At 43.0% G+C, this 17,398-nt stretch overlaps 1 protein-coding gene across 4 annotated transcripts in view; it reads left to right on the forward strand.

Moving 5' to 3' along the window:
• MMUT (methylmalonyl-CoA mutase) overlaps positions 1-17,398 on the forward strand; it is a 212,893-nt gene that overhangs the window by 170,626 nt on the left and 24,869 nt on the right. For all 4 annotated transcript variants that reach the window (XM_053709592.1, XM_053709593.1, XM_053709591.1 and 1 more), the window contains 3 exons: positions 3,090-3,221; positions 4,039-4,186; positions 5,015-5,182. In XM_053709592.1, coding sequence (XP_053565567.1) covers positions 3,090-3,221; positions 4,039-4,186; positions 5,015-5,182 — 448 coding nt within the window. The remainder of the gene's footprint in view (positions 1-3,089; positions 3,222-4,038; positions 4,187-5,014; positions 5,183-17,398) is intronic.

Genomic DNA, 17,398 nt, shown 5'->3' on the forward strand with positions numbered 1-17,398 from the left:
ATCTCCCCCTCTGTCCCTATCTCCCCCTCTGTCCCTATCTCCCCCTCTGTCCCTATCTCCCCCTCTGTCCCTATCTCCCCCTCTGTCCCTATCTCCCCCTCTGTCCCTATCTCCCCCTCTGTCCCTATCTCCCCCTCTGTCCCTATCTCCCCCTCTGTCCCTATCTCCCCCTCTGTCCCTATCTCCCCCTCTGTCCCTATCTCCCCCTCTGTCCCTATCTCCCCCTCTGTCCCTATCTCCCCCTCTGTCCCTATCTCCCCCTCTGTCCCTATCTCCCCCTCTGTCCCTATCTCCCCCTCTGTCCCTATCTCCCCCCTCTGTCCCTATCTCCCCCTCTGTCCCTATCTCCCCCTCTGTCCCTATCTCCCCCTCTGTCCCTATCTCCCCCTCTGTCCCTATCTCCCCCTCTGTCCCTATCTCCCCCTCTGTCCCTATCTCCCCCTCTGTCCCTATCTCCCCCTCTGTCCCTATCTCCCCCTCTGTCCCTATCTCCCCCTCTGTCCCTATCTCCCCCTCTGTCCCTATCTCCCCCTCTGTCCCTATCTCCCCCTCTGTCCCTATCTCCCCCTCTGTCCCTATCTCCCCCTCTGTCCCTATCTCCCCCTCTGTCCCTATCTCCCCCTCTGTCCCTATCTCCCCCTCTGTCCCTATCTCCCCCTCTGTCCCTATCTCCCCCTCTGTCCCTATCTCCCCCTCTGTCCCTATCTCCCCTCTGTCCCTATCTCCCCCTCTGTCCCTATCTCCCCCTCTGTCCCTATCTCCCCCTCTGTCCCTATCTCCCCCTCTGTCCCTATCTCTCTCTCTCTCTCTCTCTCTCTCTCTCTCTCTCTCTCTCTCTCTCTCTCTCTCTCTCTCTCTCTCTCTCTCTCTCTCTCTCTCTCTCTCTCTCTCTCTCTCTCTCTCTCTCTCTCTCTCTCTCTCTCTCCCCTCTCTCTCCCCTCTCTCTCCCCTCTCTCTCCCCTCTCTCTCCCCTCTCTCTCCCCTCTCTCTCTCTCTCTCTCTCTCTCTCTCCCCTCTCTCTCTCTCTCTCTCTCCCCTCTCTCTCTCTCTCCCCTCTCTCTCTCTCTCTCTCTCTCTCTCTCTCTCTCTCTCTCTCTCTCTCTCTCTCTCTCTCTCTCTCTCTCTCTCTCTCTCTCTCCCCTCTCTCTCTCTCTCTCTCTCCCCTCTCTCTCTCTCTCCCCTCTCCCCTCTCTCTCTCTCTCCCCTCTCTCTCTCTCTCTCTCTCTCTCTCTCTCTCTCTCTCCCCTCTCTCTCTCTCTCTCTCTCTCCCCTCTCTCTCTCCCCCCTCTCTCCCCTCTCTCTCTCTCCCCTCTCTCTCTCCCCCTCTCTCTCTCCCCCTCTCTCTCTCTCTCCCCTCTCTCTCTCTCTCCCCTCTCTCTCTCTTTCTCCCCTCTTGTAACTGATCCTCACGCAGGGTCTGGAGTCAGCTGTCTCGCGCTGCTGTTTAAATTTCTGATGTGCGCGTGCGAGGTCTATTCTCAGCTGTGCGCTGCGCTTGTAACTGATCCTCACGCAGGGTCTGGAGTCAGCTGTCTCGCGCTGCTGTTTCAATTGCGGAGGTGCGCGTGCGAAGTGTCTCAGCTGTGCGCTGCGCTTGTAACTGATCCTCACGCAGGGTCTGGAGTCGGCTGTCTCGCGCTGCTGTTTCAATTGCGGAGGTGCGCGTGCGAGGTCGGGTGCGCGTGCGAGGCCAAGTGTGTGGGTGCGCGTTCGAGGTGTATTCTCAGCTGTGCGCTGCTGCACGGGGGTGTGTTTGTCTCTACTGCGCATGACGGCTTCAGACAAACACACTTGGCCTTTTATAATATAGGATATATATATATATATATATATAGCAACCCAAGCAGTTAACCCCTGAATAGCCCGGGTGACAGGCTCGCAAGGAAGCATTACAAACATTATAAACACAACACACAGAAAACCTGGCACTCGCCAGCAGTTACTCAGTAATGTGTGTGTGTGTATGTATACATGTGTGTGTATATATATATATATATATATATATATATATATATATATATATATATATATATATATATATATATATATATATATGTATATATATATATATAGTATAACTAAAATACATCTTTATTATTTTCAGGCTAATCTGTGATTTGATTACATAATTTTGTCTAGTTTACTGCCCCTTTAAGCACTGCATTGCAAATTACCTCTTCTCCAGGTAACTGTTTTAAAACCATTTATAGTTGTCTTTTGTTACCAACATTGGCATTGTTTACTGTTCAGGGATATACCTCACAATACGATTCTTCAGTTCTGTTTCTGTTTTACTGTGGCAATTTAGGGATAGATGTGAACTATCCATTGAACTGATCACGCAATAACACTGTATAACACTGCAGTTTGTAGTACACATTCCCGCTTATTTTGAGCCATTGGATAAACACAATTTTTAGAGTTAGATTACAGGAAAAGCAGGTCAAAAAGCAAACGATAAAAGTATGTTACAGTGCTACCGTTTTTTACTACACGTGATTCAATATAAATACTAGTTTAATAGGTAAATTTATGAAGCTGCACTCAGCTTTTGAGGCTATGCGGAGTGCTGCAGCCGTGGACACTGCTGCTTTTGCTTCTCTGCTACCTGGTGGTGAAATTAATCATCCTGACACTCACTTGTTCGGGGTTTATTGACATGCCATGCTCTAGCGCAGCTGGCTGAACAGGGTCAGCATTGCACACCAAACCTCGTGCAAAGTTAAATTTCACCGTGCAATGCAGCATCGCACTACTAGCGAACATTTAACCCTGTGTCTTGTTTAAATTGATATAAAACTAGCAGATCATGCGTGTTTTTGTGCACCACTAATAAGCAATAATCAATTAATCACTGGCTAAAATGACAACTCTCAGATCTGTTAGTGACGAGGCACAAACCTCCCCATGTATAAAACACATAAGTAGAAATCTGACAGATTTTTAATGACATTTTTTTTAGTTACTACACAGAAAAAAAATACTTTGTCACTTATGCACATTTTAAGAACACAAATGTCTGCTTGGCAGTTTTTGGCATACGCATGGGTCTTTGTCTAGCTTAGATTTATGATATTTTTGCATTTTAGGTGTACGGTTGGAGAAATAACCCAAGCTATGAAGAAAGTTTTTGGGGAACACAAAGCAAGTGACCGGATGGTGAGTGGTGCCTATCGTCAGGAGTTTGGTGAAAGCAATGAAATAGCTGTAACGATCAACAGGTAACACTTGTTCTTTGATGTCTTGTTTTTTTTTTCTTTCTTTTTACATTTTTTATGAGGATGTAGATGTCTTTATGTACTAAAACCCTTTGCCAGATTTCCTAATATTTCAAGTGGTCTAAGAGCCATTGGCGGTTTTGTGACTAGGACTATTGGTGACAATTTTTGTCCGTCCATGATAAATGTGTTAAATACCAGCTGTTCACTGAAGGTTTATTCTGACTCGTTTAAATAGCTTAGTGTATGGTTTGCTTAGTGAAATATAGGAAAATCAAAGAGGAAGACCTGTTTCAAAGCAAGAGACACAGTAAAGGCTACCTGGCAGTTTACTTCTGTTGTCAAATGTTCCTTTCCATAACAGCATACTTAGGTAGGCTCAGAAGTGTGCACGCGTTTTGAGCATTCTATTTGCAACTTGGTAACAAAACTATTTATATCATGTTTAAATAGCACTCTTTCATGTGCTAGAAATATAATGTCTGTTCCATACATTGTATTACTGGAAAAAAGTATTAGATTACAGATTTATACAAGATGCTGATAAACATAAAAAAAAACAAAAAAACTGGGGTGTATATTAAGAAATTGTGTTTTTATAAGCATTTAACTTGACAGCATATTTGTTTTTTTATTCATTTATGGTGTATCAGTCCTGGATTCCTGGTTGTTATCACAAAATAATTTATTATAATATATGAAGTACTGAATGAGGAGTTTTTGAAACATTGTGGGAATTTTAAATCTATTTGGTGACTTTTTTTGACAGACTGAACATTTTCCAGTTCCTGTTCATAACTTTACAAATATTTTTTTGCAGAGTACAGAAATTCATGGAACGTGAAGGCCGTCGGCCTCGTATACTTGTTGCAAAAATGGGACAGGATGGTCATGACCGCGGAGCTAAAGTTATTGCCACTGGGTTTGCTGACCTCGGTTTTGATGTTGATATTGGTCCTCTTTTTCAGGTGATTTTGGTTTGGTTTCCGTATATCTCAGTTAAAGGGATTCTAAACCCAATTTTGTTCTTTCAAGACTCAGATACAGTATGCAATTTTGAGCAACGTTCTAATTTACTCCTATTATAACTTTTTCTTCGTTCTCTTGCTATCTTTATTTTAAAAGCAGGAATGTAAAGCTTAGGAGCTGACCCATTTTTGGTTCAGAACCCTGGATAGCACTTGCTTATTGGTGGCTACATTTAGCCACCAATAAGCAACCCTAATCCAGGTTCTGAACTAAAGCTTTACATTCCTGCTTTTTAAATAAAGATAGCAAGAGAACAAAGAAAAATTGATAATAGGAGTAAATTTAGAAAGTTGCTTAAAATTGCATGCTCTGTCTGAAACATTAAATAAAAAATGTGGGTTTAGTATCCCTTTAACATTTTATATGGAGAGCTGGACACTAGTGCAGGGATTGCCCAGGCATCACATTACATTCTACACACTCCTCACATTTCATTGTAATCACAATTACTTACTATTTATTAATGTAATAGAACTGTATATACTGCTCAATATTACCAACTTTTGTATAAATACACAAATTTTATAATTATTAGAAGTGTGGAAATTATTTTTGGCAACACATTACTGGTGCCTGTTTGTGCACAGTGGTTCTGAGAAACCAACAAAATCCTTGGAGGGTCAAATGTGGTTTTTGGTCTGAGGTTTGAGTATCCCCGCTCTAGTGTGCACTTAAATTACAGTTTATACATAGTAAAAAAATGCCACAAAAAACTACTTACTGATTCTTACCATGTTACTAGTACCTTTTATTCTTCTTTTTAATAGACCCCACGTGAAGTTGCCCAGCAGGCAGTTGATGCAGACGTTCACTGTGTAGGTGTAAGCACTTTGGCTGCCGGTCATAAAACACTTGTTCCTGAACTAATAAAAGAGTTGTGTGCTCTGGGACGATCGGATATTCTTGTTATATGTGGAGGTGTCATACCACCGCAGGTAATAATCTTCAGCAGCTTTATCTTAAAGGGACATAAAACCCAAACAATTTATTAGTGATGCACCGAAATGGAAATTCTGGACCAAAAACTGAATCCGAAAATCCGGGATGCACTTGGCCGAAAACCGAAACTGATACCGAAAATGTATTTTTTCAAATTATTTTTTTTTAGTTTTTTTTTGCATAATTAGAGCCAATAAAAAAAAATCCCACACTTTTATTGAAAGTAACACACTAAAATTGGACAAAAATATCTTAAAACAATAATATGCTACACAATAATTTTACCAAGAAAAAAAAAACAGGCAAACAATAATGCCATTTTCGGCCAAAATGTTTCTGCGACCAAAATTTTGGTGCATCCTTACTTAACACAATTATGAATATCAATATACTGTATTATTCTTCATTTAGTTCTATGTAACAGAATCATATTTAACAGGGGTTTTTTTTTTTACTAATTATCCAAATAAAGTATAGTCCTAGAAAACTCATTATATGCAGAACAGTCGAGTAATAAACTTAAACAGCAGCTCTAGGCTAGCATCAAATTTGAAACATGCTACACAATAATTTTACCGAAAATAACAGGCTAAAAAAACGAAAACCGAAATAGCCAAAAATGCCATTTTTGGCCGAAACTTTCTGCGGCCGAAATTTCGGTGCATCCCTACAATTTATTTAATTATTTAGAAAGAGCATGCAATTTTAAACAACTTTCCAATTTACTTCTATTATCTAATTTGCTTCATTTTCTTGATATCCTTTGTTGAAAAGCATGTTTAAATAGGCTTAGTAGCTGCTTATTGCTGGCTGCACATAGATGCCTCGTGTGATTGGCTCACCCATGTGCATTGCAATTTCTTCAACAAAGGATATCTAAAGAATGAAGCAAATTATATAATAGAAGTAAATTGGAATGTTGTTTAAAACTGTAGTCTCCTATCTGTTAATGAAATAAATATTTTGGGTTTCATGTCCCTTTAATGAACGTGTAATATTATCTATGTTTGCATATACTTTGGATACCTTCCCATCATTTTGTCTCACACTATTTCTGACAGTAAATAGCAGTAATTCATAAGTATAGCTTATGTAGCTTCTTGTAAAGAACAGGCTTGAAAAAAATAATAATCTGACTTTCTGTTCTATTGCACTTCCATAATACATTAAACCTGAGGAAATTTATTTATTTACGGGGGAGGGGTGATATCCTCCCTATTGTCAGCATTATTTTTTTTGAGGGAAAACACAAGATTGCAGGCACTGCTAGGTTAGTTAAAAATAAAAGTCCATTTATTTAGAAACATTAAAAGGATGAGAGCCCAGACAAAGTACAAACAGAAAAAGGACTGTCTTACGCGTTTTGCGCCCCCTACTGACGCTTAATAATTTCAGTGCATTTGATTCATCTCCTAGTCCTAATGCAAAGTGGCTTAAAGGACGATTAAACTTGAGATTTGAACAACACATAACATGTGAAACATTATTGCAATATAAATCCATTATTTATTTTGTTTCCTTTTGCTGTAAAATAGATCTGCAAATTGTGCTTTTCTTCTTAAATGGCAATAGTCCACAGCTGCATCCATTACTTTTGGGAAATAAGAACCTGCCCACCAGGAGGAGGCAAAGACACCCCAGCCAAAGGCTTAAATACTCCTCCCACTCCCCTCATCCCCCAGTCATTCTTTGCCTTTTGTCCCAGGAAGTTGGCAGAGAAGTGTCAGAATTTTAAATTTTTGGTTTTTGAGTCTGGAGATGCAGGAAGAGTCTGTCTGCGAAACCATCCCGACTCATATTAACAGCTCCTCAAGCAATCGGCATTGTCGAACTTCGCTCCGCTGTCTGCTTTCTTCTCTCACCTCCATGGCGGAGGCGATGCCACTATTCATCACACTTGAAAGGCCGTGTTCCTGTTTCAATTTACTCTATCATCAATGTACTGTAATGAGAATGTTTTCCCGAGAGGCTACAACACCTTGCGGGTCTAACTATATGACATAAGGGTCTTAGTGAGTCTCTGTTAGTATCTTGGAATCGAGGGTTAATATCTCCTGAGGGGGGTTATTGAACAGGGGTGTTTATAATCATGTTTATGTGATTCAACCTGCTTATGTGTGATGATTATGGGCTCGTGGTTTGGCACTTTGAGGCCTTTGGAAGTGACTGTACGGTTCACCTTGTGTTCAGGCGTGGTTATGTTTCGTTTTCCATTTACGCATTCCTGACCGTGTGGCGAAGGAATTTTTTTAGTCCTCAGGGGTCTGGTCATAGGAGGTGGTGAGTGCCCCAGCCATTGGGGGTGTCAGGTGCCGTTTTTGTTTTTACTACTTTAGTCCATACTTCTCTATCCAGTTATGGAGGATTCTGATACTGAGACTATTTTGATTTCAGATTCTGTGTCCAGTGGAGAATCTGGATTGGCCTCGTTGACAAGTGTCAACCAGTTTTGTTCCGTATGCCATATGAGAGCACCTAGTTCCTCGGGCTCGGGGAATCGAGGGTCTGCTGAGCCATCCGCCTCTGGGGGTCCCGTCCTCCGAGAGGCGAGTTCCCTACCAGTTTATACTTCTACACATGCAGGTAACCCAGTTTATGATTCCTCCATGCAGGGTGGTGTGTCCTCCCCGGAGGTTGCAGCACGTTTTCGCTTCCACATAATGTTGGCGATTGTTCGTCTGCAGAATCCAGACGTTTATTGAGAATGTGCTCGTGCCCTATTGTCCCAGGCCTTCTGCCTTGGGGAGGGCCTCTACAGTTGCCCGTGGGTTTTCCTTTCGTTACAGGATTGCACGCCTTTGCGTATTGCTCAGACATGTTTTTCAGTTATTGAATGACCCTATCGTTACCAGATACGGGGATTTTCAGTCTGCTAATTCAAATGGTGCACCTCATTAGACATGTGGGGATGAGGTAATCTCCCGATTGTCATTTGTTTGAGATCTTTCCCAGTTTTGATAGATAGGGCTCCGTTTAGCTGGTCCTGCGGGTAGGCCTGTGTCTTTTTGGGCGTTAACCTCCGTGTTGCTTTATATTTTATTTATATCCGATGGGATGTCTTTTATTTGTTTTTGTTTCCTTCGGGAACCTTCTGGGATTGATACTCTTTATTACTTCTTCTGAAGTTGTTTTGGACATGTTAGTCCTATGTTAAAAATGTCTGTTTTCTGTTTTTTCCCCTATGAGGGAGAATTTATGCAGCTTGCCGGTTAGGACCCTAGGTGCAGGCTGGTCCTGTCGGGTTTGTTCGGTCTTGCGGCTGTTCAGACACGTGGCGCTGTTCTGCTCGGCTGGTTTGGTAGAAGCACCGAGTCCTCAGGTTATCATTGTTTTTCATGTTCAACTAAGCATTCGAGAGGACCTGTGGGTCCGTGAGGCGGGAAGGATTGTTTCAGTCCTTAAAGCCTTCAGTCATAGATGGCTGGGCAGGGGAGTTTTTCCGCTGCGTCACCCTATCTGACATGTGATTTCATCAGAACCTAGAGTTTTCCTCCCCCATGTGGTGGAGAGTTGGAGGGCTTAACGCCCCTTACCGCAGTTGAGCGGTTTGGCCTTCATTTTTAGACCTCTGGATTTGTCCTTTGCGCTTGATCCAACAACTTGTACAGGATAGCTGTCTAGCATGCGGAAGGTTTGCAGTTTGAAACCGTGTAAGCTGTTTATAGTGTATCTAGATGCAGCTCTTACTCTTTGACGCGTACTGTCTGTCTGAGTTATAAGAGACCTTTGGGTCCTCTTCCATTGTCTCCGGGTGAGTTGGATCTCCTTTTAGGGATCTGTGTTTCCCGGTGATGGTTGTTCCCTGTGGGGACCTTGTTTAGCTTGGGGTTTCCGGAGCTGGGTGGGCTTAGTGCCTTTCATTTCTCTTCCTTGTGTCCTCTGCTTGTGCGGAGGTGATAGGGAGACTAGTCCTGCTAGTAGGATTTTTTTTACCTCGAGGTATCCCTTGGTTGTCCAGAGGCTTTGAGAAGTATCTTCATATGACTTCTAGCCTTGCTCTTTGGAGCGTTGGACTTTAACTAGTGGTGGTTCCTTCCTTTGGTCGGGGCTTTCGAGTTCTTCTCGCTATCTGGATTCTCTGGATATGCATCTATATCCCTTGTGTCTGGCTTTTTGGCCAGTTGGGTTGTTTAGTTCTAGGGTAAGGTTTGCCTGAACTATTAGGTGCTCTGACCTGTTTTTCTCCCTGAGACTTTCGGTTGCTGCAGCTTTGCTTGGCTTTTTTCCTGACCCAGTCTTGGGTAGTTTTGGAATCTGGATCTCAGGGCTGGTCGGAGTGTTCCACTGTTGTGGGGACTTGGGCTATGTCCTTGGTCCATCTACCAAACCTGGTCATGGTTGGCCAGGTTTTCTGAGTATTTTTTACTCCTTGCCACCATCATTTGGTGGTTAGCTGTGTGACTTGCGCCTCAAGGGTTGTTGGTTCATACTCAGTTGCTGGCGCTGGATGTCCAATTTCTGGTGCGGCTTAGGGTTGCATTCCCCTGGTCAGCTTGCCAGTGTACCCGTGGATTCCCTGCTTTTCAGGGGAATGGGTTGGCTGTGCCTCTGCTTGGCAAGCTTCTTGTAGGGGGGTCCTTTTCTAGGACTTTTGCGTTGGGGATTTATCTTCCCATTAGCCGGTGGCTTCGGGCCTTGAGGACAGTTGTTGCCCTTCCGGCCTCATCCCTTTTCTTTCTGTGATATTCTCCTCCCTATGGAGATGGAGTCCTTTCTTGGGGCTTCTCCTGGTCGGGAGGTAGAAAGGTGGGATTGGTTACCCCTGGGGTCTTGCTGGCTCCAAGTAAGACTTGCTGAGCCTTTTTTTTATAGATCCTTAGGTCTATGGCCTTGTCTGTTTTCAGAGTCGGGTTGTACTTGTACTCTGTGGGGATGGCTATGCTATCTTTACGCTCGTTCCTGTACCAGTTCTGGGATTCTTTTGTTCCCCTGTCTTGGATCCCTGAGGCTGGGTTGGTCCAGCTGGGTGTGGGTATTGTTTTCACAAAAGTAATGAATGCAGCTGTGGACTCTTTCCATTTAAGAAGAAAAACATAAATTATGCTTACCTGATAATTTCCTTTTCTTCTGATGGAAAGAGTCCACAGCTCCCCACCCGTAATTTTATGTGGGGCGTCCTTATATACTTCTGGCACCTTCTACTGTTCCTTGTTCCTCGGCAGAATGACTGGGGGATGAGGGGAATGGGAGGAGTATTTAAGCCTTTGGCTGGGGTGTCTTTGCCTACTCCTGGTGGGCAGGTTCTTATTTCCCAAAAGTAATGAATGCAGCTGTGGACTCCATCAATCAGAAGAAAAGGAAATTATCAGGTAAGCATAATTTGTTATTTCTCTTGTTAAGTGTGTTCAGTCCACGGGTCATCCATTACTTATGGGATATATTCTCCTCCCCAACAGGAAGTTGCAAGAGGATCACCCAAGCAGAGCTGCTATATAGCTCCTCCCCTCACATGTCCTACCCAGTCATTCTCTTGCAAGTCTCAACATAGAAGGAGGTCCGCGAGAGGAGTGGTGTTTTATACTTAATTTATTTCTTCAATCAAAAGTTTGTTATTTTTAAATGGCACCGGAGTGTGCTGTTTTTCTCTCAGGCAGTATTTAGAAGAAGAATCTGCCTGCGTTTTCAATGATCTTAGCAGACATAACTAAGATCCACTGGCTGTTCTCGCACATTCTGAGGAGTGGGGTAACTTCAGAAAAGGGAATAGCATGCGGGGTCCCCCGCAAATGAGGTATGTGCAGTAATATTTTCTAGGAATGGAATTGACTAAGAAAACACTGCTGTTACCCATATGATGTAAGTACAGCCTTTAATGCTGTAGTAGCGACTGGTATCAGGCTGATAAATGTATGCGCAGTTGAGTTATTTTCTAAGGACTAGAATTTGACTGAGAAAATACTGTTAATACTGAAATAAATGTATGAGCCTTAATTGCAGTAGAAGCGACTGGTAGCAGGCTTAGTGATAACTTTGCATAACACTGGAAAGTTGTTTTTAAAACGTTTACTGGCATGTTATTCGTTTTGTGAGGTACTTTGGTGATAAATCTTTTTGGGCATGATTTTTTTCCATATGGCTAACGTATATTTCTGCATAGAAACCGTTGTAACAGGTCTCCCACTGTTGTAATATGAGTGGGAGGGGCCTTTTTTAGCGCCTTATTGCGCAGTTAAAATTCTTGCACAGTCTTCCTACTTCTTCCTCCTTGATCCAGGATGTCTCCAGAGGGCGCAGGGGTCTTCAAAATTCATTTTTGAGGGAGGTAATCAGTCACAGCAGACCTGTGACAGTGTGTTTGACTGTGATAAAAGCGTTAAATCTTAAATTGATTATCCGTTGTTGGGTATTGAGGGGTTAATCATCCGTTTGCTAGTGGGTGCAATCCTCTGCTAAATTCATACATTTACTGTTAAAATTGTTGGCTATAACTGAATTAGTTCATTGTTATTTCGACTGTGACAGTTTTTTTTTGTGTTTTTAAAAGCGCTGCAGCGTTTTGTTTTTTTCTATTACTTGTAAATTTATTGAAAGATTTTTTCCAAGCTTGCTAGCCTTCATTGCTAGTCTGTTTAAACATGTCTGATACAGATGAATCTGCTTGTTCATTATGTTTAAAAGCCAATGTGGAGCCCAATAGAAATATGTGTACCAATTGTATTGATGTTACTTTAAATAAAAGTCAGTCTTTACCAGTAAAGAAATTATCACCAGACAACGAGGGGGAAGTTATGCCGCCTAACTATCCTCACGTGTCAGTACCTTCGCCTCCCGCTCAGGAGGTGCGTGAGATTGTGGCGCCAAGTACATCAAGGCCCTTACAAATCACTTTGCATGATATGGCTAATGTTATGAAAGAAGTATTATCTAATTTGCCTGAGTTAAGAGGCAAGCGCGATAGCTCTGAGTTTAGAACAGAGCGCGCCGATGACACGAGAGACATGTCCGATACTGCGTCACAATTTGCAGAACATGAGGACGGAGAGCTTCATTCTGTGGGTGAGACCGGATTCAGAAATTTCAAATTTTAAATTTAAGCTTGTGAACCTCCGTGTATTGCTAGGGGAGGTGTTAGTGGCTCTGAACGATTGCGACACGGATGCAATCCCAGAGAAATTATGTAGGCTGGATAAATACTATGCGGTACCGGTGTGTACTGATGTTTTTCCTATACCTAAAAGGCTTACAGAGATTATTAGCAAGGAGTGGGATAGACCCAGTGTGCCCTTTTCCCCTCCTCCGATATTTAGAAAAATGTTCCCAATAGACGCCACCACACGAGACTTATGGCAGACGGTCCCTAAGGTGGAGGGAGCAGTTTCTACTTTAGCCAAGCGTACCACTATCCCGGTGGAGGATAGTTGTGCTTTCTCAGATCCAATGGATAAAAAATTAGAAGGTTACCTTAAGAAAATGTTTGTTCAACAAGGTTTTATATTACAGCCCCTTGCATGCATTGCGCCCGTCACTGCTGCAGCGGCATTCTGGTTTGAGTCTCTGGAAGAGGCTATTCGCACAGCACCATTGGATGAGATTATGAACAAGCTTAAAGCCCTTAAGCTAGCTAATGCATTTGTTTCGGATGCCGTTGTGCATTTAACCAAACTAACGGCTAAGAACTCCGGATTCGCCATCCAGGCGCACAGAGCGCTATGGCTTAAATCCTGGTCAGCAGATGTAACTTCTAAATCTAAATTGCTTAATATTCCTTTCAAAGGGCAAACCTTATTCGGGCCCGGCTTGAAAGAAATTATTGCTGACATTACTGGAGGTAAGGGTCACACCCTTCCTCAGGACAGGGCCAAATCAAAGGCCAAACAGTCTAATTTTCGTGCCTTTCGTAATTTCAAGGCAGGAGCAGCATCGACTTCCTCCGCTCCAAAACAGGAAGGGACTGCTACTCGTTACAGACAGGGTTGGAAAGGCAACCAGTCCTGGAACAAGGGCAAGCAGGCCAGAAAACCTACTTCTGCCCCTAAGACAGCATGAAGAAAGGGCCCCCTATCCGGAAACGGATCTAGTGGGGGGCAGACTTTCTCTCTTCGCCCAGGCCTGGGCAAGAGATGTCCAGGATCCCTGGGCGTTGGAGATCATATCTCAGGGATACCTTCTGGACTTCAAAACTTCTCCTCCACAAGGGAGATTTCATCTGTCAAGGTTATAAACAAACCTAATAAAGAAAGAGGCATTTCTACGATGTGTACAAGACCTCTTAGTAATGGGAGTGATCCACCCGGTTCCGCGGACGGAACAAGGGCAAGGTTTTTACTCAAATCTGTTTGTGGTTCCCAAAAAAGAGGGAACCTTCAGGCCAATCTTGGACCTGAAGATCTTAAACAAATTCCTAAGAGTTCCATCGTTCAAAATGGAAACTATTCGAACCATCCTACCCATGATCCAAGATGGTCAGTATATGACCACAGTGGACTTGAAGGATGCCTACCTTCACATACCGATTCACAAGGATCATTATCGGTACCTAAGGTTTGCCTTTCTAGGCAGGCATTACCAGTTTGTAGCTCTTCCCTTCGGGTTGGCTACGGCCCCAAGAATTTTTACAAAGGTTATGGGCTCGCTTCTGGCGGTACTAAGACCGCGAGGCATAGCGGTGGCTCCGTACTTAGACGACATTCTAATACAAGCGTCAACTTTTCAAAATGCAAAGTCTCATACAGAGATAGTTCTAGCATTTCTGAGGTCGCATGGGTGGAAAGTGAACATGGAAAAGAGTTCTCTGTTCCCACTCACAAGGGTTCCCTTTCTAGGGACTCTTATAGATTCTGTAGAGATGAAGATTTACCTGACGGAGTCCAGGTTATCAAAAATCCTAAATGCTTGCCATGTCCTTCATTCCATTCCAAGCCCATCAGTAGCTCAGTGCATGGAAGTAATCGGCTTAATGGTCGCGGCAATGGACATAGTGCCATTTGCGCGCCTACATCTCAGACCGCTGCAACTATGCATGCTAAGTCAGTGGAATGGGGATTACTCGGATCTGTCCCCTTTACTAAATCTGGACCAGGAGGCCAGAGATTCTCTTCTCTGGTGGTTGTCGCGGGTTCATCTGTCCAAAGGAATGACTTTTCGCAGACCAGATTGGACGATTGTAACAACAGATGCCAGCCTACTAGGCTGGGGTGCAGTCTGGAACTCCCTGAAGGCTCAGGGATCGTGGACTCAGGAGGAGAAACTCCTCCCAATAAACTTTCTGGAATTAAGAGCAATATTCAATGCTCTTCTAGCTTGGCCTCAGTTAGCAACACTGAGGTTCATCAGATTTCAGTCGGACAACATCACGACTGTGGCTTACATCAATCATCAAGGGGGAACCAGGAGTTCCCTAGCGATGTTGGAAGTCTCGAAGATAATTCGCTGGGCAGAGTCACACTCTTGTCACCTGTCAGCGATCTACATCCCAGGCGTGGAGAACTGGGAGGCAGACTTTCTAAGTCGCCAGACCTTTCATCCGGGGGAGTGGGAACTTCACCCGGAGGTGTTTGCTCAACTGATTCTTCGTTGGGGCAAACCGGAGCTGGATCTCATGGCATCTCGCCAGAACGCCAAGCTTCCTTGTTACGGATCCAGGTCCAGGGACCCGGGAGCGGTGCTGGTAGATGCACTAGCAGCCCCTTGGGTTTTCAACATGGCTTATGTGTTTCCACCATTTCCGTTGCTACCTCGACTGATTGCCAGGATCAAACAGGAGAGAGCATCGGTGATTCTGATAGCGCCTGCGTGGCCACGCAGGACCTGGTATGCAGACCTAGTGGACATGTCGTCCTCTCCACCATGGTCTCTGCCTCTGAGGCAGGACCTTCTAATTCAGGGTCCTTTCAACCATCCAAGCCTAATTTCTCTTGGATGCATGGAGATTGAACGCTTGATTCTATCAAAGCGTGGTTTTTCGAAGTCGGTTATTGATACGTTAATACAGGCTCGGAAACCTGTTACCAGAAAAATTTACCATAAGATATGGCGTAAATATTTATATTGGTGTGAATCCAAGAGTTACTCATGGAGTAAGGTTAGGATTCCTAGGATATTGGCTTTTCTACAAGAAGGTTTAGAAAAGGGTTTATCCGCTAGTTCGTTAAAGGGACAGATTTACACAAACGTCTGGCAGAGAATCCAGACGTCCAGGCTTTTTGTCAGGCTTTGGCTAGGATTAAGCCTGTGTTTAAAACTGTTGCTCCTCCGTGGAGCTTAAACTTGGTTCTTAAAGTTCTTCAGGGTGTTCCGTTTGAACCCCTTCATTCCATTGATATTAAGCTTTTATCTGGGTAAGTTCTGTTTTTGATGGCTATTTCCTCGGCTCAAAGAGTCTCTGAGTTATCTGCCTTACATTGCGATTCTCCTTATCTGATTTTTCATTCAGACAAGGTAGTTCTGCGTACTAAACCTGGGTTTTTACCTAAGGTTGTTTCTAACAGGAATATCAATCAAGAGATTGTTGTTCCTTCATTGTGTCCTAATCCTTCTTCAAAGAAGGAACGTCTTTTGCATAATTTGGACGTAGTCCGTGCCCTGAAGTTCTACTTACAGGCAACTAAAGATTTTCGGCAAACTTCTTCTCTGTTTGTCGTTTATTCTGGTCAGAGGAGAGGTCAAAAGGCTTCGGCCACCTCTCTCTTTTTGGCTTCGTAGCATAATACGTTTAGCCTATGAGACTGCTGGACAGCAGCCTCCTGAAAGAATTACAGCTCATTCCACTAGAGCTGTGGCTTCCACCTGGGCCTTTAAGAATGAGGCCTCTGTTGAACAGATTTGCAAGGCTGCAACTTGGTCTTCACTTCATACCTTTTCAAAATTTTACAAATTTGACACTTTTGCTTCTTCAGAGGCTGGTTTTGGGAGAAAGGTTCTACAGGCAGTGGTTCCTTCTGTTTAATGTTCCTGTCTTGTCCCTCCCATCATCCGTGTACTTTAGCTTTGGTATTGGTATCCCATAAGTAATGGATGACCCGTGGACTGAACACACTTAACAAGAGAAAACATAATTTATGCTTACCTGATAAATTTATTTCTCTTGTAGTGTGTTCAGTCCACGGCCCGCCCTGTCTTTTTTGAGGCAGTTCTAAATTTTAATTAAAACTCCAGTCACCACTGCACCCTATAGTTTTTCCTTTCTCGTCTTGTTTCGGTCGAATGACTGGATATGACATGTGAGGGGAGGAGCTATATAGCAGCTCTGCTTGGGTGATCCTCTTGCAACTTCCTGTTGGGGAGGAGAATATATCCCATAAGTAATGGATGACCCGTGGACTGAACACACTACAAGATAAATACATTTATCAGGTAAGCATAAATTATGTTTTCCACTTTCTCCCAGGGAGGCTTGGGCTAATACTTTTATACATTTTTTGTAAACTTTTGTTTACTTCTCCCCTGCCCCCTAACCTTTTCTGCAGTCACTTACTTTTAAAGGGTGGATTATCAATTGTTCAAAAACAATCATGATAGAAAAAGCAAAATCAATACTATATATAAATATTTGTATTTCGCTATTAGCAGTTGACTAGAAAGGATTATATGTCTATTTGTTTACCTGTTAAATACATTATTAAACAAAATCAGTGCTAAACCACCTAAAGGGAAGAGAAGTGACACACTTACCCCGGTCTCTTTCCTTAACTGCACTTGTGAAAACAGAGTTCATGCTATAGCAGTGTATTATTTTTTTTTGTTTTGTTTTTTCTGGTACAAAATTACATTTTCATTTCTTCTCGATTGTATTTCTTTTTTTTTTATTGTGGTTTAATGTAAGGCATACAAGCATTGAATGTCATTATGCATCTGGATACAAGAAGGAAAAAAAAAATGTAAATACAAAAATGAGTTCAAAGCTAACAGCTTATCTAAAACAAAAGCGATATACACTGCACCTTTATATGACATAAGCCAAAAGAAATAAAAAATGTTTTTTGCCAATATTCCTGTAAACCTACAAAATAAACTCATGAGGCTTCTCTTGGGCCTCCCAACATAGTATGAACTACAGTGCTATAATAGGTATGTCTGAAATAAGAGAGACCGCTCTTGGGTCCCCGATAAAAACCACATTTTTTTTGTGTTATAAATAGTGTAAAAAAGGTAACATTACAATATGTAATTAAAGAGATTATGTATAGATCTCTGCCTGAAGAAGAAATAGTCCTTTTAACGCTTAATATGGAGTGGGTAGGCGCTTGTAATAAGAAAATTAACTACAGGAGCCA

Source organism: Bombina bombina, chromosome 4 (genome assembly GCF_027579735.1).
Source record: "Bombina bombina isolate aBomBom1 chromosome 4, aBomBom1.pri, whole genome shotgun sequence".
NCBI classification, from domain to species: Eukaryota; Metazoa; Chordata; class Amphibia; order Anura; family Bombinatoridae; genus Bombina; species Bombina bombina.